Genomic DNA, 27,229 nt, shown 5'->3' with positions numbered 1-27,229 from the left:
TTTAATCAGATCTAAAAATAAAAGGTAACTATATAACTAATTAATATAAATTACCAAATAACACAAGTAATATTACAGATAATGATTTATGGTAACTAATTTTAGAATTAGAGAAATAATATATAAGTTTTATCAACTTATTTTTCTTTATCAATTATTTATATATAATTAAATAAAATACTTTAACTTTTTATTGAAATAAATTTAATGGTTATATATTTTTATATAAAGAATTAGATTTGTAGGTAAAGAATTATTAGAACTTTTTATGTTTTCTAAAGTCCACAAAAAAGTGTTTACAATATATCTTCATGATAAAAGCATCTGATAAATGTATTGGTCCTACACAAAAAAAAAACTCTCTTTTTTATTTCTTGAAAGCTAGAGTGTTCCCGGTTTTTTACGTGTTAAAATAAAATATAAAGTAATTCTATAACTAATTATCTGAATTAATTATAATATCACTTTTCGATATGAGAAATATTTGTAATGACTAAGGTTTATGTTGAATTATTTTCATTCTCACAGATCTTTTAAAAATATACACTGAAATTTTTGATTGTCCAACTATTTGAAACTAAAAACTAAAATATTAAAATTTTAATTATTATTCAAAAATTATAACAATGTAAACATAATATATATTTTTCATATAATATAATTACCGCAATATTGAGGGCAAACACCTAGTAGTATTTATTATATAAATACCATAACGCAATGGATGTTATAGTTATATAATTCATTTCTTGTTTTGTTATGGTCATGGTACCAAATTTCTCTAGCTAATTCTAGTTGGCAAAAAGAAAAAGAATGAATTGTAACTTTTACAACTTGTATTTATACTGTTCAAAAACTGACGTTCAGTCAAATGAATATAGCATTTTACTGGTACACTAAGATTTAAATCATTTTTTCCCTAAGATTTAAATCATTTCTAAAATCAACAACTCTAAGAACCCAATAGAAAGGTCAATGGAATATTCTTTAGAGTAACCAAAATCATTAAGCAAAAGCATATGTTACACATCCTGATTCATAATCATCATAGGGTTCTCTTTTCTCGCAAATCACTTGATAAAAACATTGGTCTTGTTAATCATAATCATCATAGGGTTCTCTTTTCTCGCAAATCACTTGATAAAAACATTGGTCTTGTTATACAAATGCATCTCCAACAAAAGGGAGATCAGAAAAGAAAAAGGTATGTAGATGATGAGAAGAAAAACAAAAACACCACTCTAGTCTAAACTTGATCAAGAAAAACTCTCCTTCTCACCCTGCACGGATATATTTGTTTCTTTTGACTTTGCAGGTTCACCGCCTCGTCCTCCTCCACCTGTTGCCCCTCTTGACTTCTTCTGCCTAGATTTTTTCTGTCCCAAGGACTGATCATTTTGTTGAGGTAAGTCTATCCCTGAACCTGACTCTGACCCTTCACCTGTGTCCTGCTCTCTCTGCTTACCCGTGCTGCGTCTTGATGTCCTCGTTGATCCTCCCACCCTTGATGGAGACTCTGCAGGTGAGTTGTTTGTGTTTGTAGATGATTTACGCCTCCCCTTGTTCCTTTGCTTCTCTTTCTTGTTGGAACTTCCTTTTGAATCTGGAGACTTATACTCATGCATCTGTAGAATCCCATCAAAGATATGAGCTCATCTGCAACCAAAATATCTATGTAGATAGTGTGAGAGGCTATATGTACCCAGCTTGGGGTCGTAGCAGAGGGCCCTTCCCATCCTATATGAGCAACATGTTTGACATCGGTCGGTTCTCCAATCTGTATCTCTGGTTCCTTCGCATCCTCTGCATGCAGCAGTTTTTATAACATTTTAGAATCTGATTTATTTGTAAACATACATACAATATTGATAAATTAATAAACGAAACTCACCGAAGATACGAGCAATGTACCTCAACCCTTTTAAGAAACCCTTCATTGGTGAGGTACTCTTCAACTTGCAGATGCATACCTAACTTGCACATCAAGAAATCAAAAACTTTTTCATAGATTGTTTTTTTTAATAGACTGCTTCTTTTTGGTTACAAATTCTCTATTCATGTTAATAACATGATGTTACACATTAAGTTTGGATAATGCAGAGATCGGTGCATGATTTTTCCGGGTTAAATCCTACTATAAAATAAAAGGCATCAGAAATCAATAAAATGAACTTACATGTTATGGGAGGAGATAAAACTCTATTAACAAAGAAACTGAATCAGAAAGATTTCCAAGAGCTATGAGTTTCTGCAAATATGAGAGAGGGATATATAAACAACTAAGAACACAAATAGAACATATTCTTTGCGTTAAGAAAACAAAGGACAAAATAAGTTTAAAGAAAATAAAATACCTGGATTGCAAACTCCAAAACGATATGTATGTTTCCAAATTGTTTCAAGAAAAAAAAATCAATAGGCTTTTCTCTACTTCTTTTGTTATTTTCTTGTTTCGTGTTTTGTTATGTGTCGCTAGCTGAAGAGGAAAGTAACGCAAGGGAAAAAAAATTCTCAAAATGTGTCCAGACTCTCTTTCTCTCTTTCGTGTCTATTTCTTATTTTCTACACATGTCTAATAGACACATGGCCGATGATTATTGGATGAAGAAGTTGAAAGTCAACGGATAACCAGAAGATTTACCCTTATTTTGGTGGGTTGTCTTCCTTCCTATATTAAGGTTACTCCGAGTCACCTTACGGTCGTTTTTACTGGCAAACGCGAGAGATGCGTTGGTTTCTATGAAAAGCTTAATAAGATTTAGGAACTTGATCGGAACTTCCACCTAAATACTGAAATTGTTTGAGTTACTAAAATGAAACAAATTAAAAACACCTAGGGTATATATTAACTAACATGGTACAGTAGTAACAAATAGTCAAGTTTCATTATAGTATCTCAAACAAATTAATAAAGTTTACATGAGATACTACTGCATATTGGTTTTACGTTTAAACTTTATTAATTTATTTGCAGTATTGACGTTTAACCATATATATTTTACGGTCATCTCCCAAGTTAATTATATGACATTTGGATAGTGTCATTGTCTTCATTCTTAATTAAGCTCTTAACCAAAGGTCATTACATCAGTTGATCCATTAATAGTCATATATATTTAGCCATTATTGGATTATAGATAACTAATTATAGAATTCCGAAACTTTTATCATTGTTAACAACCTCCAACCAAATTCATCTCCTTATCTGAGAAATATAAATAACGAAATATAACCATCGAATTCACGAAAAATAAAGATTATAGAAAAGGAACGATAAAATTTGCTGATAGAAGATTGTTTTGCCCATATTGTTCACGCATAGCATCGAATTTGTCGTCGTTGTTATCATTTTTCATGGAAAACTTAGAGCTGATCATTTTAAGGATAGCAAACACGATCACTATGACGCACACTACAATACCAGTGACTAACACACATGTCGACAGTACTATCATTGTAATATAACTGTAAGTGTATAAAAATGGAGTTTGAAGTTGATATATGTATATTTTTGCCAATATTTAACTATTTATATATACAAGAGAACTTCCACTGGTAATGAGACCCATTAGCTTTTTCGCTAATATAATCTAAGCATTATTAATATTGTTTATTTGAGAAACATATTTTTTTGAAAAGGCTATTGCATTTATGAGAAACCAAATATTTTTAAATATATATCAACATCAAATTACATCATAGATATATCAATTGTATTAACTGATTATATTTATTTATATTGTCTATGTTAATAATCTTAAAAGCAGTATTAATATGCAATACATTACAAAAAAAAACATAAACAATAAGTAATACTAGGAAAAAAATGTTAAAACAATAAGACTAAGATATAAAAATATATACTTTAGAAGGTAAGAAACTAACAATTATACAGAAAGCAATTTTCAAAATATTATTTATAATTTTTCCAAAACTGTTCTAAATATTTATTATTATATTAATTAAAAATCTAGTTGATATTATTGTATAATTATATGTGGTAGCTCGTAGCTGTTTTGGAAGCACCAGAGAATTCTTTTGCTGGTATTAAATGACTTGAGTCTTAAATTAAAATCTTATTGATTAGAAATTTTCTTAACGTGGTCCCTAAAACAAAACCAATTCCAACGTGGTTAGCTTTTCTTTTCGATAGATGTTTTACCGAAACAATGGATCAATCCTCTAATCTTCAAGAGCTGAGCACAATGAAGATAAAGCAGCTGCATCTAAAGGCTGTTCAATCTCTCTCACCATATTCTTAATCAAACCTTTCACATACCTCATTCCTTGAGGGTCTTCCCACAAAACCTTCAGAATCTCATGAGGTATCACTGTTGCTGGTCGAACCACCCACTTCTTACCATTTCTCTCTTTACCATTCATGCTATATCATAAACAACACACAAAACAAAAACTTCAAGACTTCCACTCATTATTTCAAAACACAAAAAAAAAGCAAATGTTCAGGTATTTTACCTGTTGAGAATAGTGAGCATGTTTGGCCACTCAGAGACATCGAAATGAACATCTGCAACATCCTTTCCTCTGTGAAACATCTGTTTGATCTGACCATAAGGCACACACAGTTTCCGTAAGTCACTAGTCATTAATCCTGCCAAGTTTGAGATCCTTGCAACGGTTGTCCTCGGTATATCAATCCTTGAGAGAAACAATTGCTTGTTGAGCACGTCAACTGAATGAGCTGCAAGTGCTCTCTCTTTGCCATCTTCCGTCTGCAAAACCACAAAGTAGATGATTTATCTTTGGTTTTGAGTATAAGAACCAGACTAGCTAACAATATAACCGCACCTCAAACTCAATGAAAGCAGCTTTTGTGGATGAACCAAAGATGATCTTGGATATGTCACTCTTACAGAACCTTAGCGCTTCTCTGATCTGATCTGAACCTATACTTGGATCCAGTGGATGAATCTTAACTGTTCGGGTTGGTTCCTTCACCAATGAAACAGGCACATCTGGATCGCCAATGAGATCCGGAATGCGTATCTTATCTACCATATCTTTCTGAGAAGTTGCCTCAACAATTACACTGCAATGTTTCACCATCACAGCACCTTTCTTGAGAGCCTTCTTGACTGCTGACTTAGTCTACAAATATAGAAGCAAAGAAACGCACTGTTTTAAACAACAAGACAATGTAACTCGTATTCTCGTGATAGGATGAAACTAACCTCAAAAGTGACGAGAGCATCTTTGTAAATGCAGCCCTCGAAAGATGGAACTTCTTGTACATCTAAAACGGCTCCAAACTCGGAAAATGATTCAACAATGTCACTCTTCTGAAACCCTTGGTGCAAAAACCTCAACACTACTTTGTTAGGAGAGTGTTCTCTGTTAGATAATGCGTCCAAACTCTTTTCTGTTGACTCTTGATTCACACTGGTAGCAGCAGCAGGCAAGGTTGCCTGGCTGCAGACCAATCCTTTGGATTCTTTTTCCTCCGTCGCAGAGAAAAGATCATTCTTTCGAAGGGTGACTATCAAATTCCTGATGCTCGAGTCTTTGCTCACTGCAAGGGTTTCTTTAGAACTTCCAAAAGGATATGTAGTCTTCCTTTCTCTAATAGCAGTCACTTCTCCGCTCTGTTGATCAGTTTGCTTGGTGATATTCTGAAAAAGGCCGTGTGGACCACCACAAGAGGATTCTCTTGTGGAATTAGTGTTACTCAATGCCTCAGATGTGAGAGTTGACCTAACCTCATTATCCGGATGCAGGTTAATGAACATGTTGGAGAGTGATACCTTTTTATCGGATGCTTCTTCTTCAGTTACCAAACCTGGTAGGACATGTTTAGAATTTACTCCCACTCTTTCAGTTTGTAACACCTTCTTCTTCTCCTGTGCAAGCTCCAAGCTATTACTATCTTTCTCTACAGGCGTGGTTTCTCTCTTCATAACCATCTCAATTTCAGCAACACTTTGAGAGACTAAAGACTCATCATCTTTTGCACTCCGAGGGATAGAGTTTTTGTCCTTGTGCAAGCTGACCATCTTTTCAGCAGGAGGTTGGTTGAGAAAGGAGGGCATGTTTCCCATAAGCTTTTGCTTTAGATTAGTGAGTAAGCCTCCTAAAGAATACCAATTCATTCCCTTTTGGCCAATATCTCTACAAATCCAAAGATAAAACATTGTATGTAAAGAAGAACAATACAGCCAACCAAATTAAACATGAGAATAAATGTAATTAAGAAACTTTGGTAGCTCCACATAGGATTAAGAAAGAGGATACAAGTTAAATACCAAGCAAAAAAAAATCCATTTTCTAAATTCGGTATCTTGTCATTAAATCTAAAACTAGTATTTGCTTTCATATTATGATAATAAAAGAGTTCGATTTTTGCTAATATTATGATCTTCAGTGGAGAAGAGAAGAGTACTCACTTGTTAAAAGAAGCCTTAGAATCCGGCAGTCTCTCGAGATTCCGGCCATTCTCCAGGGAAGAAGAAGAAGAAGAAGACCTCCTCGTCAAAGGTAGGGAACCTATAAAACAAAGATTTCAATTTACAACAGAAAATGAGAAAATCACAAGGATTCAGGAGAATGGGTTTCTCAGTTATCACCTCTGCAGCTGAGATGGGGATTCAGTTTGGGAGTAAGAAGACGCCCCATGCCCATTTTTTCTCTCGCGGAAAAGGAAAAGGTTTTTGAGGTTTATGAAAGACAGGCGGAGGAGAAGGTTTGGTTCTGGACTGAAAGAGTTCGAGGAGGAGGTTTTAGTTTTCTGACATTGTTTCGGTTTTGTAATTTTAACCGATTGTTTATTTTAATATACCGGGTTCAAGCTTATTCTGACCGGCCCAACAACAAAATTAGAAGGCCCATGCCTACGAACCTTTTTGTTTTTGTTTACCCCAACCTCTCTGGGTCAACCTATAACTTTTTGGAGATACTGCAAGTTAAAGAATGGTGCGTTTCAAGAGTTCTTTTTAGATAATTTAAAGTATAAAATATAACATTTTATCTGTTTTAAGAATTTTTTTCTTGTTTCCTCCTACATAAAATCTCTCTCTGACATGTCTTTTCATATATATTTTAATATGAAACAATTACACTTAAAGACAGTTTTCAAGTTTCTATTACATTATAGAGCAGTTTATGCTACTAGGGTAGTTTTTACCAACTAATCTCACTTTTCACTTCAAAACTAACTAAATAAATTGTAACTAACTAAAGACAATTTACTAATAATATTTAACTAGATTAGGACCCGCCCTAAAGGGCGGGAATTGATTTGTCAAATTTCAATTAATAATATATGGTATATATAATATGTGTATATAATATTATATATATTTTGTGTAACATTTATATATATATATACATATTAGACATATATATAATATTTTATTAAATATATATAGAATTTAATAGTGTTATAATTTGTGTTGTACTTGTTATTAGTTTGTATTTAATTTTTTTCATTTTTAGTATAATAATTTGCCTTATCACACCTTTTACCTTTTAACTTATACACATAGTTAGGCCCTTTTTCAAAAAAAAATTTATACACATAGTCTCGTAAAATGTAATATATAAAAAAACATATTTTAAAAATCTACTGACCATATGCCACCATTATTTGGTTGTTTGAACAAAAAAAATCATGTTCATGCATAACTGTGTATGTTGTGATATGATGTAGGTGAAGAGTAAATATATGGAAATAAAGTTAGTGATACGAACATGAGCCTATGTTGGTTTATGCCACAATTATTTGGTTTTTGGAAGATCAATGAGCATAAGCATACACGGTTTTTGTATGTTTACGTTGTAAATGAGTCGGATATTTTTTCTCTTATATCTGGAATGATATGGAACTCGTTGATTTAAGAGTGGTTCAGTTTTATATGATCTAATTATATTAAGAGATTAACCACAAATATTATAAAAGTGTTACTGGTTAGGTTTAACTAATCTATGTTGGTTAAGATTTGATTTAATTTAAGTTGGTAGGTTGTATTGTATAAGAGGCATGATATATTCTAACAACAACTATGAAAGAGTCCAAAATTTAAATGAGAACTTCAAATAGTAGATAATCCCTAAATTAATAGATTAGATATGAATTTTTTTTCTGACGAGATTTAATTACAAGTAGGCCCATGTATCTCTCTTCATCTTCTTTCTCTCTCTGAACTTTGAATCTTTTCTATAAAATGAAATTTGTTGTTTTCAGTTTATATTTTCCAAAAGAATTATATTTATTTATTATTTACATAATTTTCTCTATCTTTTAAGATATGTCAAGCTATATCTTTGATAGTGTTTTGTAATCGATGTACATCCAATTCACACACATCCTTTTGTACATGTGGATATGTAAAGTGATGTACACATATATAGCACTAAAACATTTAAACTCTTGCAATATACAAATAAATACACAAATGCAATTTATACACTTAAAATGTAACTTAAAATGATTAAACTGAACTAACACAAAATATTCAAAATCATTAAAATCATAAAATATTGGTGATTTAGCGATTTTGATTTTGTGTACATATTGGTGATTTTTATTATCATTGATATTTACGTACACATTGGTGATTGGTGATTTTGATGATCATTTCTATGTATGTACACATTGGTGATTTTGACTATAATTCCTATCATTGTTATGTATTTTTGATTATCAGATGTAAATATTATTGCAAATAAATTTAACTTATTATATGGTGTCTATGTATTATTATACAAGTTAATTGATGTAAATATGAATCATTGTACATGTGAATATTATAATTCGTGTACATTATATAGTGTACACGCCAAATGTCTTTCAAAATTAAGGTTACATTTTATGAATTTTGGACAGAACTGAACGGTTTCATATTATAATTTGTGTACATGGTATAGTGTACATGTAGATATGTTCATTATTGAGCTACTTGTAATATCAAGATGTATTGCATTTCAAAATATTTTCTACATTTTTAAAACTACATTTGTATTTTTTTTTCTGAAATTTATCCACCTTACATAATTTTATGTGTACACTAATATCAAAATGTACATTATACATCACAATGTACATGTGTACATTATCATAATAGTGTACATGTGTACACTATTTATCCAAATGTACATGAATACTCGATATTCCGCATCTATACCATTTTACTTGTACATGATACACAAATTGAGTGATATTGCATGATTTTAATGTCATTGTATATGTGGATAATAAAATCACATGTACACATATGTTTGAGATACATGTTAGATGTTCATCATGTTGTAAAGTTGTGTACATTCGTTGTGTACATGTGTACATAATAGGATGGTGATGTACATATGTATAACAAATACAGTAGTGTACATGTGTACAACAAATATGGTAGTGCATGTACATTAAATTCAGAGGTTATTTTTGCAATTTGCAAAGTTAAAACTGAATAGAATGAGATATATTTGCAAATCAGAAAAGTCTGGTATGTACAATTAAAAAGTGATGAGTCAATTTGAAAGGATATATTTGCAAATTAGAAACTTTAGGGGCAGAAATGAGTATACTCAAGAGTCAAGGGACCAGATGTGAAATAAAACCAAAATAGCCATTGTTGCTCATCGAGCTTTCGTGACAAAGGAGAGCCGCGTCAGAAAAACTCGAACCGGTTACGACTATCCTTGCAGCTCTGAGAAGGTGATCTGATGGTGATGATAAAAGAAGATCGGCACCGATTTGTGGTTACTTCCGATGTATCTTCTATTCATCACATATCTGGAAAGCAAAAAAAAAAAAAGATAAATTTGCATTGATTTTTTAGATTTGTAGATCTGGAATAAAAAAATAAGTTAGTGATAAAAAAAATAAAAGAGAAGATGAAAGTATGATGATAAAAAATGATTTATAGAGTAAAAAAAAAAAAGCCAAGCAGATTTTTCAAAAAGAAGAAGAAGAGACGGGAGAAGAGAGAGAGATAATACAAATTGTCAAATGTGGGACCATCTTGGTTAGATGAATTAATTTAGTTAACATTTGTTTGGTTTTAGTTACAAAAAAGTACTTCGGTAGCTGAAACTGCCTTATGTTGTAATAAAAACATGTAAACTGTCTGTGAGTGTTAATAACTCTTTTAATATCCGGGCAAACTCGCTTGCAGAAAGAGCTTGGACCGGTGCTTTTGTTCTCCCATATGCACTCGTGGGGTTTGGAGTTGGCTAATTCACTAGGCTATCTTTTATGAAGCAATCTAAGAGCACGAAGCATGTTGGTCTTTTGCTGAAAAAAGAAACTCTCAGCAGAAAATGCAATCACACAAGGAAAATAAAACGCGAACAGCGATAGTTCGTTCAATAACAAACTATAACTCTACGGAATACAAAAAGAAAAAACGTAAATCTGTATTAGAAACCTTAAGGGTGAAGAAACGTAAACGTAGTCAAAGTATAAGCGCCATGAGAAAACAAGGCGTACGTTACTCTCTATAACGCTTTATTTAATGTTCTAGTTTATCTGTATGTATTCCAAATTGTTTTACCATACAAATGAAAAAGCGTTTAATTGCTAATTAAGTTGACTAATATGCACCTAAATTACAATTTTATAATATTCAAAAACGACCGACGAAAGTGTATCTTGCAACTGAAAAAGTTGTATTCTTTTGAATTGTGAGAATCGAAAAAGTTTTCTTGTTGTCATCAAAAGCTCATAGCAATAGACTATAAATGATAATTAGCAAATAAGAAGCTATGATTAAAGATGGGCTTCTCGGATTTCCCTTTCATGCAAAAGGTATAATCTCTTTCTTCCTCTTTAATTATATTTTCTTAGATTCAAAGACTGTGTCTACATCATGGATTTTTAAGATCTTGAAATTTCCGAAAATACATAATCTTTTAATACATCGATTGACTATATGAACTTTTGGTTTCTTTTCAAGATCGTAGTAAATCTATAACAATACCTAACGAATTCAACAGGCGTTCCGGTTTGAACGCCTAGTAGATGGAGATGGAAGTAGAAGGAAGAGGAAACCATCTTGGTTGAATTCGGTTTCTCACGGATGCTATACCATCGACCGGTTAAGCTATATCGACCGTTCACCGAGTGCAGATTCCGTTACCGTACAGAGAGAGCAACAGAGCGAAGAAGAGCGTGAAGTTTGGTTATTTGCAGTGTCAGATGCTGGAACCGGAAAAGAGATTGTCAAGTATATGCAGAACCATCTCTTTGATAAGCTCCATTATAAGGTGATTGAACGTTTCAGTTACATTCCGTAATTTTGATTCTTTAATATAAGTCTGATCAGTGGTTTGATGGAACAGCAGCATGGAGTTTTGAGAAAATGTAAAGAGATTATGAGAAGAGCGTACGTCGAGGAAGAGAGAAGCAGCGGCTCGGCTGCTTCCGTGACGGTGGTGAACGGAGAAAAGCTAGCTACGGCGAGTATCGGCGGCCATAGAGTGGTGGTTTGCAAAGACGGTGAGGCTTACCAAATAGGAGCTAAATCCTCAACAAGAAATTGGTCTGATTTTATTTTCCCAGGTTTGTTCCCTTAAACCCGATATTACACTGGTTAAATCCGGTTAATACCGGTTTTGTTAACTTGTGTAAGAAGAAAGTGAACTAAGTTTTTGCTTTTAACTGTGTGATCTCAGTTTGTAATCAAGGAGAAACAGATGATGAATCAGATTCAAGAGATTCAGAGCTTTCTTTGGTTACAGAAAAGATTAGTTCACATACAGAGTTTATCATCATTGGTAGCTCTGGGATTTGGGAGGTATAATTAGTTTAATAATCAATCGAATTACAGAGACTAATCACTTAGCGAAAAATACTTATATAATGGTTTTGATTATGATGCAGGTGATGAAGAATCAAGAAGCTATTAATCTAATCAGACACATGGAAGATCCTCAAGAAGCTGCAAAATGTTTAGCCAACGAAGCTTTAAACAGGATTAGCAAAAGCGAAATTTCTTGTATCGTAATTAGGTTTACCAACCAAGCGAGGACGGCCTAGTGGTCTTGAAGGAGCTTCGGCCCCAATACGGACCCGGGTTCGAATCCCGCTGGCCACTAGGGGTTAAATTTAAAATCTGGGCTTCCCCAGCGTCCGGTGACCGAGGCGTACTCCGGCCGATAATGTAGGCTGATACGGACACTCGCCGCTAGTCTGGATCCACTTCGGTGGATGCCAGGATACACCGGGTTATTCAAAAAAAAAAAAAAAAAGTAATTAGGTTTACCTAAACCGGTTTTTAACCGGATATTCGGTAAATATGAAATTAAAAAAAAAAACAGAACCGTTTTCTTTTTTTTTTATTACAAAGAATCAAATTTAATCAGTAGCCAATAGAATTGCGGCGGTCGTAACATTTACTTGAAACTCTCTCAACGTTCGACAACGCTTGAAATCCGGCCGCCGTATGACCGCCGTGAAGTTTCTTCAGAGGGCTAAAACCGGCGAGCTTAGAGCAGATTCCGCTGATCAGCGTCTCTTCACCGGCGGCTCGGTTCCTCTTGTCATCCACGCCGATCAATGAATCTGACTCGGACATAGCTTCTCTTTCGGTAAGTGTTGTACCGGAGCTCGAGGGTGAGACCGGTGAAGGAGACGGAGGAGGAGTGGAGAAACATGTGGAGTTTCCGAAGCCATTGATTTGGGAGGTGATCTTGAGAGCTTTAGCACGAGCTTCTCTTAGTTCTTCTTTCCCTAGAAGAAGTGTTTGAATCTGATCCGCCTTCTTTTGTACCTTAGCTCCCCAATCAAACCTGAGGAGGACAAAGATTAAGTAAAATCCATTGTAAAAGAATGAACTAAATTTAATTAAATTAAATTTGAAACCATTTTTGTCAAAGGCGTGGTAACATATTTTTCAGTGGTTATATAGAAATTTTTCTAGGAAAAACGGTATTTCAAAAGGTTGAACTTAAGTATTGTTCTTATAATAACCATTTCATTTTTTTCCTCTAAATCTATTTACCAGTAATGTAAAATCCTTATTATGTTTTAACAGTTCTTACCAAATTATATATAAATGTATAAATACATTGGATTTTAATGTTTCTAATTTTTTTTTTTTAAATTGGAAATTTATAATACGGATTAAAATCTAGTTAAAAACCGTTAAAAACATACTAAGAAAAAATGTGCCTAATCAAAATTAGTTTCAGTTCTTTTTAAAAAAACAGTGCATATCCCACTCTAGAATGTATGAAAATGGATCTTTTGGAAATTAATAGGTACCCTTTATCGTCAACGTATTGGAAGGTTGAGAGGAAGCGAATATGGTCCAAGTCGTAAAGAAAATCATGAGGCAAATGAAGAGGACCATGTGTTAATAAGAACTCCAACAACACCATGGCCTTGTAAGCTTCTCTCCACTTCTTCATCTCTCCTTCCCCTTTTCCTATTCTGTTTTCAATTTTGTTATGTAATGTTAAGCTCATTGATGATCAGTCTCCACAAGAAACAAACTTAAGAGAATTCATTTAGTCATTACTTTCTGTGAAGGACATCCACGATTCTCCAGTAATCCACTGTATTAAACGATGCCTCGGCTATTTTAGTCATCGTTTTAGCGTCTGGAGAAGAAGGATCATCGTTTGTCACTTCTTCTACTAACCTAAAGAATACCAAGAAACCAATTTATTACTAAAGAGACTGAACAATCACTAATGCATATTATTAGCTTAGCTTGTCATAGTGTTAGTCTTACAGCTCAATTTCGGTAACATCGGTGAGAACAAGTCTAGCAACATTGTACTTGTCATGAAGAAACAAAGAGGCTTGTTTCTTGATTTCTCCAAACCAAAGTGTCCCCATCAAATTTTCCAACAAAACAAATTTGAATGATCACTGTTGTCTCCCTCCATCAACAAATCACTTATATGTTATCACAAGACCAAACATTCTCATGAATAACCACTTTTTTAGCTCAGAGACTTCAGGAGAAGTCAACAACTATTAATAGGTTATGAATATTTGACCAAATGTAATTAGTGTAATTAAACGAATTTTTGTTACTACTTTATAAGGTCTGACTAACAAATTATATGAACACATTTTTTTTTGTAACACATATGAACACATTAAGGGGAGAGATAAATTGTTTTCTCTCATTTTCTTCCTGAACGGTTATATGAAAATCAATAACAGTTTTTAAATAAAGTTATCTTTAACCAATTGTATTAAAAGTTAAAAAGGTATTTTTGACAAAAAAAGAAATTAAACATGTTTAAAAAAAACATGTTTAATAAGAAACAAATAAAGCAAAACTAAATTCGACCTCAAGAAAGAAGAAGCTGTTAATTGATTTTAGTAGGCCCATATTCTGAGGCCCAAGATGCGCTGAAGCCCGATCGGTGTTTATTTGTAAAAGGTGCGTGTATTTGTCCCACATCGGTGGCGAGAACTTGGAAGCTCAAAAAACTAGTGCTATAAACAAAGCTCACGTTCTCACTAGAAAAGCATCTTTGCGCTTGGGGCAATGACGCAGCTAATGAGGTACTAACCGAGGCGCGTCTATTGCTGGTTGAAAACTATTTCCAAACCCCCTCCTGGGCCTAAGCTTGTCTTGGGCTTTCGAGAATTTCTGGAAGGGCTCCCTTCGGGGTAAAGCCCTACAATTCCTCAGTTTAAGTTTATTGTTCAAAAAAAAAAGAGTTACCAGGAAAGGAGGCGAACTTAAGACTCTTAACTTACCCGAATGAAAATGTCCATTTAAGTATAAACTTAGACGGATGTGACAAAAAAAAGTATAAACTCAGACGGAAATGGCTTGCGAATTGCAAAGACGTGTTTGATTAAAAAACTTACAGAAATGCTAAATATGATTTTATGATATATTTGATGTACTTGGGGTTAAGCATCTTTAGTTTCAGTAACTTGTCGTATTTCATGGTACCAGCTTTTAGACCTTGCGATGGTTGTGACTGAGACAAGAAGATACACAGCGTCCCAAGTTTTAAGGATTTGCATAGCTTTACACAAGCCAAAATAGCTTCATACCTTCCTCCTAGGCAACATCAGAGAAAAAGATTACTTCACCAGAAAGAATTAAACTGCGTAACCAAGCGACTCCAGAGTCCATATCATCTCTTCTACTTTGCTATTCATTGAATAGAAAAGAGTTATTTAACAGTACATTGATGAATATGTAACGAAAGCCATTCTGATGTGTGAACCACCGATCCAAAGGTGAGTAATTGAGCAGTTCCTGTTAGGTTCTTATTTTCACTGTAAAGAGATTTAATTAACTCGTAATCATGGAAGAAGATTGCACAAATGAAACTGCCAGCAAAACATTTTATAGATCCTACCTATATGCTTTTGTATCTGAAGATCTCTATACTTTTTTGCAAGCCCTTAATCGATAATATACACTTGATGTTGAAATTTAACTTGTTAAGATTACTTTTAGATATACATCAAACATTTTAACTACATCTGGAAACTAGAGAATCACACTGGTTTGCTTTACAACCGAGACCCATAAAAAAAGTTGTATGCGTTCAATATGACGGTGAAGAAATCCTCTAGAGTGCATGTACTCACAGGTTCCTGTAGCACCACCAAGCAAGGAATGTGGATTAATAGTTAGTAGTAACTGCCATGTTTACAAGAACAGAGCATTTCAAGTTTCGAAATCAAACACACAAAACCTACGATCTATCAACATCACATTATGGTTGACAATCAAGCAGGAACCACTACATAGTATTACACGAATTTAATTTTGTTAGAACGAAACATACTTGCTTAACATCATCTTCTTCTTCAGTCTGGACATAATTGTTACTGCATTATGTCACTCACCAAACATCCTATGGGCTGTAGAGGATGTAGGCAATGATAACTAATGTGAATGTAAGGTCAGCTTCTGCTGTTGCTGCTGTTTACACAACAGATCATAACATTTATGTCCAAACATTCCATTTGTTTTCCAATATTTTTTTAATTAATCCGTATGTTGAAGCAAAACATGAAAGAAATGGCTTCTTGTTGATTTGGAAACAAATAGAATATCGTTTTCACATTTCCTTAACTCTTCATTGTAATGGAAGCTTCCCCCTTATGCGAACTCTGAACAAACATGAAGTCGGCAAGTTTGACACTTACTCTCTCACCAATAGTCCCCACAAGAACAGCTTCCACGGTTGAAATGATGGAACCTGCTATTATCCCTAATGATAATCTCTCTCTCTGTAATCTTCGAAATAAACTTGATCGCTACATGACAATCCCTGCATATCCTTATGTTCTTCGTGACCCTTATCGTAGTGCCGGGCTCTGTGTTGATGATACCAAACGCAACAGCTAGTCTCTCGCTGTGTCCAAACAAAAGCTCTCTCTTATGCTCCTCGTCCACATCGTGAAGCACTCCGCTTGTGTCTGCAACATACCCTTCTTTCTCCATCTGTTCCATTACCTCTTTAAGAAACTCGTTGATCCTCTCCATACTCGAATGCGATCTATCTCCTGAAACAAAACCATGAGTCTTGTTTTTGAACTCGATCCAACTACAAGCTGGCTTTTTCCTCAGTCCTAGCTTCTTCATTCTCAATCTCAGTCTCGCCATCTCTTTCCATCTCCCGTTAGATGCATACATATTACACATCAGAACATAAGCTCCCATGTTCTCAGAATCAACAGCGAATATCTTCTCAGCTACCTTCTCCGCTAGCTCAAGATTCTTGTGGACGCTGCAAGAAGACAGTAACGTGGACCAGACGCTACCCGTAGGGTCAACACGCATGTTTGAAATGAAATCAAACGCTTCTTCCAGCTTCCCTGCACGGCCTAGAAGATCAGCTACAGCTGCGTAATGTTCCAACCCCGGGTTCAAACCGTAAACCTCAGTCATGCTGTTGAAATACCCCCACGCCTTATCCACCAACCCCACGTGACTACACGCAGTTAGCACAGCAACAAACGCCACATCATTCGGCTTCACTCCTTTCAGTTTCATTTCCTCGAACAAGGAAACTGCTTCATGCCCATGCCCATGTAACGCATGCCCCATTATAATAGCCGTCCATGAAACTTCGTCGTGTACATTCATCCTGTCAAAAATCTTCCTAGCAGCTTTAATACTCCCACATTTGGAGTACATATCCACAAGCGCACTATCTATGAACATGTTATCTCCATACCCACCTCTCAACACATACCCGTGAAGTTGTTTCCCAAGATGTAAAGTAGATAAGTGAGCACAAGCAGGCAACACACTCGAGAAAGCCACAGGTCCCGGCCTAACCTTTGCGTTCACCATTCCCCTAAACAGCTTCAAAGCCTCGTTATATCTACCGTTCTGTACATACCCGGCAACAAGCGAGTTATACGAGATACTATCCCGTCTCAACAAGTGAGAAAACACTCTCTCCGAGTCTTCAATCCGAGCACTCTTAGCATACATATCAACCAAGCTACTCCCAATATACACATCAGCATCAATCCCTCTCCTAATCACATACCCATGAATCTCTCTTCCTTTATTAACATCAACATACTCCGAAAACACCGGAAGAACACTAGACAAAGTGAAAGCATCAGGCTTTATATCATCACTCCCCATCTCCCTAACCATCCTCAAAGCATCTTCGTACATTCCACTCTGTGCATACCCTGAAACGATCGTGTTCCAAGAAACCACATCCTTTCTAGGCATCAATTCAAAAACTTTCCTCACACTATCTATCCTCTGAGGCATTTCATCGAACACTTTACGTGCACTAGTTTTCAAACCCATCATCCCTTGAAGCTTAGCGTACATGTTCATAAGGGCATTGCAAGTATACAAATCGCAATCCAACCCAAGCTTAATAACGTATCCATGGACAGACTCGCCGAACCGTAAATCCGACATCATCGTACACGATTTGAGGACGGAAGGGAAGACGTTGTGGTCCGGGCATCTTCCCGAAGCTCGCATGTCGACGAAGGAAGAGAGTGCGCGGGAGAAGAGGGACTGGTCGGCGAAGGATCTGATGAGGGACTTCCATGCGAGGACGGGGGGAGAGTCGAGGGTGTGGAAGAGGAGCGAGGCTTCGTGTAGGAGTTTGAGGTTTGTGTAGAGGGAGATGATTACGGAGGCGGATGTGTGGGAGAGGGATTGGGTTCGGAGGAACTGGGCGTGGAGCTGCTTGGCTTGGTGTTTGGTTTTGATGCGTGTTGGGTTCTTGATTAGGGTTTTGATTAGGGCTTTTGCTGATGATGATGAACTCATTCTTCTTTGTGAATGAGTGTGAACGTTTTTAAGCGCAAAGGTTGTTCTTTTATGGTTCTGTTTGAACTTCTTCCATTTAACATTTTGGCGTATCTTTTTCAAATTCAGTTATAACGCTTCCGAAAAGATAAAAGATGAATTAACGCGAAAAGTAAAACGATATAAAAAAAATATGGTTAACATGGTTCAGCTTCGGTTAATTCCAAAAAAAATCTGACGAATTAAAAAATCACAATAATTAACGTTTTACGGGTTTAGGTTCAATAAAAATGACTAAACCAAAAAAAACTGTTTATACCAAATACGTTTTCGACCCCAGCCCCTAGACCAGGATGTCATCTTCTTGCATCCTTTAACCGGACATCGAGAATCCTGGCTAATTATTTGTAACCAGTCATACCAGATTAAAAAGGATATCCACCAGTATAAAAAGCACTATATAAAAGCATAGAATTTTTCATTGAATTTAAAACAATTTGGTTTACACAATGGGAGAGCCAGAGAGAGAGTTTTATACGGTTCAATACATGAATGCATTAGGACAGAATGCAGTAGACAGAGTCTTTTTATTTATTTTTGGTTCTGATTAGAGTTGCGACACAGCACTTGCAAATCTCTCTCTTTAGTCGTCTTCTCTTTCTGGAGGAAGGCCACAAGGTAGAAGCATTTTCTGCAAAACCAAAAAAGTTGAGCTAACATGAGCTTTGCTATTATTTTGAATCGAATCAGTCATGTGAAAAAGAAAACATGCTCCTAGAACAAATAGAAGATGGGATAGGTTTATCAGTCTCTCAAATTGAATGTAACCTATAGATTAATTTCTATTGATCAGCAAAAGCTATATAGCAGCTAATTATCATACTAGAACTGCATAAACTTAGCAGCAATAACAAACAAATCAATGAATGAATTTTGAGACCAAAACATAAAAACACACAGACATATTTGCAATATCATTCTTAACAGAAGAAGCAAAGATAGTCAAGAGAGAACAGAAGAAGGTGAAAGAGTACCTGCATGAAGTTGTAGCGTTCACGTCCAATGGACTCGTTCTCAGCGATAGCAAAGTAAGCAAGCATGGGGTAGTGACCAATGTAGGAAGCATAACTGTCACGCTGAATGTTCACAGCCCATTCACTATAAAATAAGATAGTTCCCAATTAGTCCACAAAAGCCTTAAGAAAATCAAATTAATCATCAAAAAGAGAAAACTTACAATCTGCTCAAATCAGCATGGCCAGTACCAACATACTTGGCTTGAAGATGTTCAAGCTGAGAGTTGATGTTAAACCTATCACTTGCCTGCACCAATCAAAAAAACAATAAAAAATTGAGATTTACAGAACTATCAGATGCTAAAGATACCTAATTAATGAAATTGAACTAAGTTAGTGTTAATTAGCGAATCGAATAGGGCTTTCGGTTTTCCTCATAGCTATATCCACAGTTTCAATTTTGGAAGGAAAAGAAGAAGAAGAAGACGCTAGGGTTTCGAAAAGATACATACCTGCATCTTCAGATCCTAAGTTCGCAAGAGCTCTTGTGAAGTAGATTCAATTTATGTGCCGTCGCTTCTTGGGGATATTTAGGATTTCCATTGACGTCGGCGAATTCATTTTTTTTCAGATACTGAATGGGCTTCAGAATGGGCTTTGGCCCAGATAAAATCAAACCATCGATTCCCCACCATAGCTTGGACTAAAATTGACTTCTTGATCACTTAATTGTATACATTGGTCTAGTAAAAGGAAGATAAACCAACTCAATAACATTTAACTAAACCAGAATATACCAACTTATATCATCTAATATACCTCCTCAAGTCTCTGTATGGAACTAGCCTGTGAAATAAAGAGACTTAAAAGTACAAATCCGTATGTAAATGGTTAGTGAGATGTTGAGTAGCACTAGAAACATGCATTAAAAGCAAGAAATCTTTTTTTTTCACTTGTTTTCTAACCGTATGATAATCAATTTCAGTGCACTCATGGAAAACCAGATTCGTGGTAATGTATATAGCAGATTTGTTGTCGTAAAAGAGTTTGGTGGAGGTAGTAATACCGGCATAAAAATTAGTAAGAAGCTACTGCAACCATTAAAATTCACAAGCAGTATGAGCCATATTCCTATACTCTTGTTAAGTGATACTTATACTCACTGCATCCCATTTCTTAGATTTCCCAGTAATCAAAGAACTGCCAATATAGACACAATAGCCTGTTATAGAATGTTTAGTGTCTGGACAGGTCGCCCAATCAGAGTCATCAAAGGCGTTGACACAAGTCTTTGAAATTGCAGAATAGAATAAACCTTGGCCATAATTATTTTTGATGTACTTAAATATCCTATGATCTATCTCAGACACAGACTTACGTTTCAATTTGACAGAATATGGATGTCCTAAACGTTGATGACAAAGCTTTCAATCAGTCAACAATGATGCACACACATCAAAAGAAGAGAAACTTGTATCAAGAATATAAAGATTGCCTCTACCAATCATCAAGTCCCAAGTATATTCCTGAATGATGCAATGGTCCAAGTAAAAATGAACAGAGAAATGATTATCTTTAATCAAACAATTAATACTTATGAGGTTAAAAATAAAATTTGGTACATAGAGCACATTATGTAAGGTAATATGAGGTGAAATGCAAACATTGCCTATATAACTAAAATGGTCCTTAAGGCCATTAGGAAGTGAGACCGTAACACCAGTAACCAAAAAATATCACTAAAACGTGCTAGATCACAACACACATGTATGGTGGTTCCACTGTCAAAAATACAAGAACCATGAGGTAAATCATTGAAAAGAGAAGAAAGAAATTGATGATTGAAAGTGAGAGACTGATGCTCAAACAGAAGGGTCAAAAGAAAGAGTAGGAATTATACCAAACTAGATTGTGCATCAATGTAACGAGCCTAAGTAATGGAAGCATTCTATAGAGGAACAACATGCTTTGAAGGTCAAACATGATGTTGTAAATGATAGAGAAGAGTCTTAACTTGATCCTAATTCAGCATGTTCAAGTCAAGTGGAGCATGTGGAGATTGATATTGCACGAGAGCATTAGTCACATTTGTGACGATATTCGACTTTTGAGTAATATTGTTGACCTTGAGATTGATGTTGGACTGAAGTATTAGCCGAGTAACAAGGGTGAATTTGCTGATTTTGTTTTCCACGTGGAGTAAAACTGTTGTAAGAATGTCCTTTTAAAGTTTGGCAATGCAACTTATGACCTGGTGGATAATGAATCTTGAAACATTTTTTGAATCACATGACTATATCGCCCACAATGCGTACACGAAGGACATTTTTTTAGGATGGTAGTTCTAACGTTCAGTAGCAAGCACATGTTTATCTGAAAAAGACTCATAGAGGGAAGATGATTCAAGAGAACCAATAGTCTAAAAATATCACATTATCAATTTTAGAAGAGGGTTTGATGTTCCTTTGCCTTTCATCTTGCGTGAACATATTAAAAACATCTTCAATAAGTCACTCGGACGGCTCAACAAGACCATGTGTCGGCTCGATTGATCGGGCCGGGCTCACGAAGCCCTTGATCAGCTAAAAATCCCATTAAAGCTCAGCTTCAGGCTTGGCCCCTTAGGGCCAACGAGCTTAGGGAAGATTAAAGAATTACAAGCTCAGACTATAAAAGGACGAAAGGGAGAACAATGAGAGGATCCAAAAACAAACACAAAAACACTCACGACAAAGATTAGGATTTTACGATCACTCGAGCCTCTTTGTATCTTCTTCGGTGCTTTCAACAAAGCTCTGACCTTCTTTATTTTCTTTAATCTCCTTGCAATCACGTGCTGATCAATAAAACGCCTTTGAAGGATCCACATTTGAATTTAAATTACCTTTAAATTGATCTAACTAAACTCGAATTCAGCAACTGCTCTGTCCCCCTCATCTCCAAGAATTTTTATTCTCTCCTTGCTTCACCGAAGCTATACAAGACTCGATCATTCTTGGGCTACACCGAGAGTTGTCCTTATGTTTGCTTACAGTCCGCTATCAAATGTCATTGGTTCACCCTCAGATGCCAGCCTGCCCAAGCCCAAGCTAAGTGGATATGTTTTAGCTCCAGCCTCTAACTCTCCATATTCCTCATGCGATGCCAATGTTCTCGGGTATTGTAGCGGTTGGTTCTGATATCTACCACATCATCAGATCTTCTACCTCTAACTTCTCATTTCGCAACTGTCGGTCTCACACATGGCAGCCATGAGGGTCCAAACTTGCGTGTCATGCTACAGACACTCTCTGCTAGCGTTTTTGATCATTGTTGCAGAAGTCCAGTTCTACGATTTGAAGAAGAACTCATCCAAGGTAATGGACATGACAAAACCACAAGTTGTTTGGGATGATCATGTGTTTCCCATAAGAGAAACAACACGCGATTTATCGAACATTAAAAGCGCAAGTCTCGACGGAAATTTCCACATGGCTACTAACAATAATGTGGTTTGTTACAACCAGAACCGGACCTGAGTACATGCTCATCAAACATGTGCTTCGGGGCCGATGTTCTCAAAAATATTTTAGGGCCAAATTAAATAGATGTATTTGATTATCTGTGCACGAGTTCAAATTCCTATACGTTTAAGAGTCAGTTTTTTGTTTTATTTTGTTTCTAGGCCTATAATTATCAGGCCCGATCCTGGTTACAACTCCAAAGAAAATAAGTGAGATGATCTGCCAACACAAAGATGAGTTCATTTTGGTATGAAGAATTTTATTGCGTGATAGAGAATGTTTTTGTACTCTGTCAAGGACGGTACCTTCAGATTGTAGGACACTGAGGTAAACATGTGGAGAGGTTTGAAAGGTTTGGGAACATAATAATAAGTACTATCATGTTGGAAAAGATGATTTGGTGTCCAGCGATTGCCCTTAAAAGGCTGACAAGTGGTGAAGTTTGAGGAGAAGTTGAGGGGTGTGACTATGTGCTCACAGTTCCTATACGATATCTTATCATCAAGGCTATTGCTGCTAGTGTTTGATGAATGGTCATATACCTACATGTGATCTTTGGATGAATTTACACATAAAAACATAATGATAATATTTTACTTGGTTTTTACTTCAAATAAAACCACCTTTTAAACAAGAAGAGATGAATATACACATAAAAACATAATGATAATATTTTACTTGGTTTGTACTTAAAATAAAACCACCTTTTGAACAAGAAGATATCAAATCAACCAAACCATATCAATCTCTCTCTGGAAACTGTTTGAACAATACTTAAAAACTCTCTCTATCTCCACACAAATATCAAAGGGCACGAGGGGAAACTGTACTTTCTCGAACCCTGAATTCGAAAACTCAAACCTGTTAATTTAAAATGAATGTTGTATCTCTCTCTGTCTCTCTACAAGTTTTGGTTTAGGCTTGTGACAGCCACATTGTCGTCAACCGGATGATGAGCTGGATTTGCCTTCTTTCTCTGGAACTTGTGGCAAGAGGTTCAAGAAGCTTCCTTGGTGACTTGTGTTGCTACTCGCTGATTCATCCTCTGTTTCAATGTTTGGTTTTAACAATCTAGTTAGATGATAAAAATTGATGTTCCTTGTAATTAATATAAACCTATCATAATTGTATATATCATTCCAAATAGATTTCTTGCAGATGTGAAATGCATTTACCAAAGAGGGATTTAATTGATGGCCGCTTTGGCTTGCTGCTCTTCTTCTTCAGCTCAGCTGCAACAACCAGTACCACAACAACAAGTTACAACAGAAGCAGATATATATGCAACGTTTTTAAATTACAAGTTGGATTCGTTATGTAAAAAAAGTGAAATTTACCTATCCCTGACAACTGATCTTCATCCACTATTTCAACGTTCTTGTAAGTATAACCCACAAAGTTTATGTCTTTAGATGACAGCATCTGGACAAAAAAAAACAAAAACAAAAGACAAGTCTCATGTTAAGAATGCTAATGACATTAGAATGTGTACGTATATGCATGACTTCACGTACCTTTCTCCATGGACCTGATCTTGTCACCTTTGAAACTTGCTTGTCAGTCTGTTGTTACACAAGGAGTTAAAAGATGAATATCAACCGCTTCCTTATACGCATGCATCATCGTGGGTGTCCATCTATTTATATATATATTCAAACCATCTTTCTGTTATAGTTTACCTCATCAAACTTTTCGAAGTTCTGGGTGTCCAACTCGTCATTGACTTGGGGAATAAAAGCAGCCTTCATTTGATATAACTTTCCCCATTCCACACCTACGAACCAAGGATGATCCTACAAAGAAAGAAAGAATAAGCGTTTTATTAAACATCTACCAATAGACTTTAGACAAGAGAATTTCAAATCTTAACGGTTGTTTTAGAGGAAGCAGCACCTTAATTTCATTGGCTCCTTTTGTTCCAAGCCTTTGTTCTACGTTACATAAAAGTCTACAGATGAGATCCTTAGCTTCTGGTGATAATCTAGCCTCTTCTGGGAACTTCAAATAGTTTCTCCAATTTACTATCTGCATATATAAACAAAAAAGAAGACAAATCAATATGAAATTTGTCAAGGTTATAGCATATACTAGTATCACCAAAGAAGGGGAGGAATGTGTTACCTTCCTACAAGTTGTCATTGGATCATCTGAATAAAATGGTGGAAACCCCACAAGCATTTCATACATTATGGCACCAAGAGACCACCTAAACGGGAATCATTTCATCACATATTTAACTGATCTTTATACTAAAGAAACCAAACAGAACAAGACCCAACAGTTGTCTTCACTTACCAATCACATTCCATTCCATACCCTTTCTTCAGCAAAACTTCTGGAGCAATATAATCAGGAGTTCCAACTGTTGAATAAGCCTGCAATTGATATTTATAACCTTTTACTAAGTAAAAGCCGTATTACAACAGAAACTTCTAACAGAGATAAACTTACAAGCATCCTTCTGTTTCTCTGCCAGTTCTGAAGCTGTTCCATCTGGGAGCGGGAGCGTCTAGGCGCCACAGGGCGACCATCGCTTTGTAAAGCCCCACTAACGTTCTGCGCAAATGTGAAATCCTTTTCCTCCAGAATACTACAGTCTAATGGCTTACATAATCCAAAATCTGATAGTTTCATGTGACCGCTTCTGTCCAGTAGCAGATTATCAGGCTTGATATCTCTGTAGTAAAATAAACACTTTTTGAACATCAAAAAGGAAAATAGGCAGACAAGAGAGCTATATACAAAAGTTTGTTAACTTCAGTAGACCTGTGGATATAGTTGTGCTTATGAATGGACTCGATAGCTAAGACAGTCTCCCCAACATAAAACCTCGCCTCCTCTTCAGTAAGTGTGTCTTTCCTCATAAGCAACGTCATCATATCTCCACCAGGTAGATACTCCATGATAAGATACAGATACTCTTCGTCTTGGAATGAACAATACAGCTTCACTATGCAATTGCTGTCAACCTCTGCAAGTAAATTTCTCTCTGCTTTCACATGTTCCACCTGAACATAAGCAAACCAACAGATTTCACTGACAGAAAAAAAAGAAAAAAGGAAGATAATATCAAAATTAAAAAAAAAGAGAGCTTGCCTGGCCTCTACGAAGCATCTCAGATTTCTTGAGCTTTTTCATAGCATAGACATGGCCAGTTCCCTTCTCCCTGCAGATCCTAACCTCTCCAAAAGCGCCTTTCCCTATCATTGTCAATGGCTCGAAGTCATCAGTTCCCATTTTATGTCTCTGACGTCGCATGTATTCAGTTTCTTTCTTCTCTAAATCCTTCAGCATATTCTTTTGCTCTTCCTCAGAGACTTCTGCAGCAGCTAACTTATTCTCCAGCATATTACGTCTGCACCAAAATCCAAATTACCACACAAAAGATATGTATAAGTTCACATAAAAAGAGCAGAAATTATTATGCTTTATCCTTGAATTATCAAAAAAAATATCTCATAAAGATTAGCATACTCTAGAAGACTACATAGAAAGCTAATCGTCAACAATACAATATGTATGCCAGACACAATAATTATGTATATTGTGAAGAGAATGAGACCATACCTCTCCTGTCTTTGCTGCTGACTTTGCAATTGTTTTTTGTAATGATTTTCGATATACTGTTTCGCAGCGGCAGCCTTCTGCTTGGTCACATTGGACACAGCTTCTTCACCACCTCCAGCTGTTTTGGATTCATCCTTAACATTGTTACTTCTAGTAGCCGCTTCCATCTTTTTAGAGGACTTGTCTTTCCCTTTAGACTTTAACTTATTGAGCCAACCTTTGACGATATCCATCCCTTCCCAAACCAAAAAAGAATCTCTAGCGTCTTTGCACCTACACCGAGATAACACATGTTAGCTAACAGTAACTCCACATCTAAGGCAACTAGCAAGACAATGTTTGACCAAATGTGCTTAGAGGTATTACCCTTGCAGTATTGTTGGAGAATAGCTAATAAGCAAACAAAATGATCAAAGGATTATTGAATAAGAAAAGCAGGAATAGCCTTACACAACCAAACAAGCCTGAGCATTTAATCAAAGCCTTACACACCTTTACTCTGTACCCACAAAGATTACATTCACTACCCAACCCTAACAGTAAAGCTTACACCTTTACTCTGTACCCATAAAATTCAAAGCAAAAACTCAATAAACATGATCAAGGCAAAGCAAAGCGATACCAAAATCGATTTAAAAGAGTAAACAGAATGTACCCAGAAGAACAAAGCTTGAGACTTTGGAAGAGAAAGAGAGAGCGAGGGTCGATTTTGGTGGTGAGGGTTTAAGTGGAGAGGAGAGGGAACCTCGATTCAGGGGAACTTGATTCCTCAAATTTTGCAGTCTGCTGTGAAAGAGAAAGGGAGAAAGGAAAGTTTGAAGCTTTCGTTGCTTTTGATGTGTAGACAAATTATATGCACAAACTCTGCCTCTCTTAGGCATAAATATTTTTACAACTATGAGGATTTGGTTTACTGTCAAAATCATAGAAACAATGGATTAGGAGTCTTTTAATTGTATAGATCTCA

General features: G+C 35.6%; 7 protein-coding genes and 1 non-coding gene across 9 annotated transcripts; 2 read left to right on the top strand and 6 right to left on the bottom strand.

Annotated features, from left to right (window-relative positions):
• Positions 1-1,136: 1,136 nt before the first annotated feature.
• Positions 1,137-2,251, bottom strand: LOC108862821 (CRIB domain-containing protein RIC5). Its single transcript, XM_018637072.2, has 4 exons — positions 2,177-2,251; positions 1,892-1,970; positions 1,703-1,803; positions 1,137-1,625 (listed from the first exon to the last, which is right to left on the bottom strand). The coding sequence occupies exons 2-4, from the start codon at positions 1,935-1,937 to the stop codon at positions 1,257-1,259; spliced, it is 516 nt and encodes a 171-aa protein (XP_018492574.1). The 5' UTR covers positions 1,938-1,970; positions 2,177-2,251; the 3' UTR covers positions 1,137-1,256.
• A 1,805-nt stretch (positions 2,252-4,056) lies between these two features.
• On the bottom strand, positions 4,057-6,742 carry LOC108858199 (uncharacterized). Of its 2 annotated transcripts, XM_056985594.1 has the most exons (7): positions 6,582-6,742; positions 6,402-6,501; positions 5,763-6,126; positions 5,193-5,630; positions 4,810-5,109; positions 4,477-4,733; positions 4,057-4,384 (listed from the first exon to the last, which is right to left on the bottom strand). In XM_056985594.1, exons 1-7 carry the CDS (start codon positions 6,634-6,636, stop codon positions 4,183-4,185), a joined length of 1,716 nt encoding a protein of 571 aa, XP_056841574.1. In that variant the 5' UTR covers positions 6,637-6,742; the 3' UTR covers positions 4,057-4,182. The 2 variants fall into 2 exon arrangements, with proteins under 2 accessions (XP_056841574.1, XP_056841573.1); XM_056985593.1 differs by having other exon boundaries at positions 5,193-6,126.
• A 4,199-nt stretch (positions 6,743-10,941) lies between these two features.
• LOC108858198 (putative protein phosphatase 2C-like protein 44) lies at positions 10,942-12,437 on the top strand (the record flags this gene model as incomplete). The annotated part of the gene is made up of 4 exons (XM_018632159.2): positions 10,942-11,217; positions 11,296-11,512; positions 11,626-11,747; positions 11,834-12,437. Coding segments are annotated over 4 exons (771 nt in total), but the record flags the coding sequence as incomplete, so codon positions are not given.
• On the bottom strand, positions 12,263-13,795 carry LOC108860822 (uncharacterized). Its single transcript, XM_018634671.2, has 4 exons — positions 13,689-13,795; positions 13,473-13,595; positions 13,217-13,384; positions 12,263-12,741 (listed from the first exon to the last, which is right to left on the bottom strand). Exons 1-4 carry the CDS (start codon positions 13,793-13,795, stop codon positions 12,312-12,314), a joined length of 828 nt encoding a protein of 275 aa, XP_018490173.1. The 3' UTR covers positions 12,263-12,311.
• A 646-nt stretch (positions 13,796-14,441) lies between these two features.
• On the top strand, positions 14,442-14,592 carry LOC130495396 (U4 spliceosomal RNA). Its single transcript, XR_008934667.1, has one exon. It is a non-coding gene; the product is annotated as a U4 spliceosomal RNA (small nuclear RNA).
• Positions 14,593-15,954: 1,362 nt separating this feature from the next.
• On the bottom strand, positions 15,955-18,246 carry LOC108857500 (putative pentatricopeptide repeat-containing protein At3g23330). The gene has a single exon (XM_018631490.2). The coding sequence runs from the start codon at positions 18,195-18,197 to the stop codon at positions 16,095-16,097; it is 2,103 nt and encodes a 700-aa protein (XP_018486992.1). The 5' UTR covers positions 18,198-18,246; the 3' UTR covers positions 15,955-16,094.
• A 524-nt stretch (positions 18,247-18,770) lies between these two features.
• Positions 18,771-19,818, bottom strand: LOC108859873 (uncharacterized protein At4g14342). Its single transcript, XM_018633777.2, has 4 exons — positions 19,705-19,818; positions 19,414-19,499; positions 19,211-19,334; positions 18,771-18,867 (listed from the first exon to the last, which is right to left on the bottom strand). Exons 1-4 carry the CDS (start codon positions 19,708-19,710, stop codon positions 18,820-18,822), a joined length of 264 nt encoding a protein of 87 aa, XP_018489279.1. The 5' UTR covers positions 19,711-19,818; the 3' UTR covers positions 18,771-18,819.
• A 3,538-nt stretch (positions 19,819-23,356) lies between these two features.
• On the bottom strand, positions 23,357-27,146 carry LOC108805331 (uncharacterized). Its single transcript, XM_056986426.1, has 13 exons — positions 26,918-27,146; positions 26,263-26,535; positions 25,792-26,050; positions 25,462-25,703; positions 25,147-25,372; positions 24,991-25,070; positions 24,817-24,901; positions 24,589-24,720; positions 24,375-24,488; positions 24,210-24,257; positions 24,033-24,117; positions 23,871-23,927; positions 23,357-23,740 (listed from the first exon to the last, which is right to left on the bottom strand). The coding sequence occupies exons 2-13, from the start codon at positions 26,493-26,495 to the stop codon at positions 23,637-23,639; spliced, it is 1,665 nt and encodes a 554-aa protein (XP_056842406.1). The 5' UTR covers positions 26,496-26,535; positions 26,918-27,146; the 3' UTR covers positions 23,357-23,636.
• Between the last annotated feature and the right edge of the window lie 83 nt (positions 27,147-27,229).

Source organism: Raphanus sativus, chromosome 5 (genome assembly GCF_000801105.2).
Source record: "Raphanus sativus cultivar WK10039 chromosome 5, ASM80110v3, whole genome shotgun sequence".
In the NCBI taxonomy this organism is placed as follows: domain Eukaryota; kingdom Viridiplantae; phylum Streptophyta; class Magnoliopsida; order Brassicales; family Brassicaceae; genus Raphanus; species Raphanus sativus.
Note: the sequence above shows the minus strand (reverse complement) of the source record. Positions and strands in the feature narration are given on the sequence as shown.

Bases quoted from the DNA above. Each gene is read 5' to 3' on its own strand.
- LOC108862821 (XM_018637072.2), bottom strand. From the start codon at position 1,937: ATGAAGGGTTTCTTAAAAGGGTTGAGGTACATTGCTCGTATCTTCG. The intron at 1,804-1,891 runs GTGAGTTTCGTT...TGCTGCATGCAG, and splicing joins GTACATTGCTCGTATCTTCG to AGGATGCGAAGGAACCAGAG. The intron at 1,626-1,702 runs GTACATATAGCC...GGGATTCTACAG, and splicing joins CTGCTACGACCCCAAGCTGG to ATGCATGAGTATAAGTCTCC.
- LOC108858199 (XM_056985593.1), bottom strand. From the start codon at position 6,636: ATGGGCATGGGGCGTCTTCTTACTCCCAAACTGAATCCCCATCTCAGC. The intron at 6,502-6,581 runs GTGATAACTGAG...TTTGTTTTATAG, and splicing joins TCCCCATCTCAGCTGCAGAG to GTTCCCTACCTTTGACGAGG. The intron at 6,127-6,401 runs GTGAGTACTCTT...TTGGATTTGTAG, and splicing joins TCTAAGGCTTCTTTTAACAA to AGATATTGGCCAAAAGGGAA.
- LOC108860822 (XM_018634671.2), bottom strand. From the start codon at position 13,795: ATGGGGACACTTTGGTTTGGAGAAATCAAGAAACAAGCCTCTTTGTTT. The intron at 13,596-13,688 runs GTAAGACTAACA...GGTATTCTTTAG, and splicing joins GATGTTACCGAAATTGAGCT to GTTAGTAGAAGAAGTGACAA. The intron at 12,742-13,216 runs GTACCTATTAAT...TGTCCTCCTCAG, and splicing joins CAATACGTTGACGATAAAGG to GTTTGATTGGGGAGCTAAGG.
- LOC108857500 (XM_018631490.2), bottom strand. From the start codon at position 18,197: ATGAGTTCATCATCATCAGCAAAAGCCCTAATCAAAACCCTAATCAAG.
- LOC108859873 (XM_018633777.2), bottom strand. The intron at 19,335-19,413 runs GTAAGTTTTCTC...CTTATTTTATAG, and splicing joins CATGCTGATTTGAGCAGATT to TGAATGGGCTGTGAACATTC. The intron at 18,868-19,210 runs GTACTCTTTCAC...TTGGTTTTGCAG, and splicing joins AACGCTACAACTTCATGCAG to AAAATGCTTCTACCTTGTGG.
- LOC108805331 (XM_056986426.1), bottom strand. From the start codon at position 26,495: ATGGATATCGTCAAAGGTTGGCTCAATAAGTTAAAGTCTAAAGGGAAA. The intron at 25,373-25,461 runs GTCTACTGAAGT...ATTTTACTACAG, and splicing joins AAGCACAACTATATCCACAG to AGATATCAAGCCTGATAATC. The intron at 24,902-24,990 runs GTAAGTGAAGAC...ATTCCCGTTTAG, and splicing joins TATGGAATGGAATGTGATTG to GTGGTCTCTTGGTGCCATAA.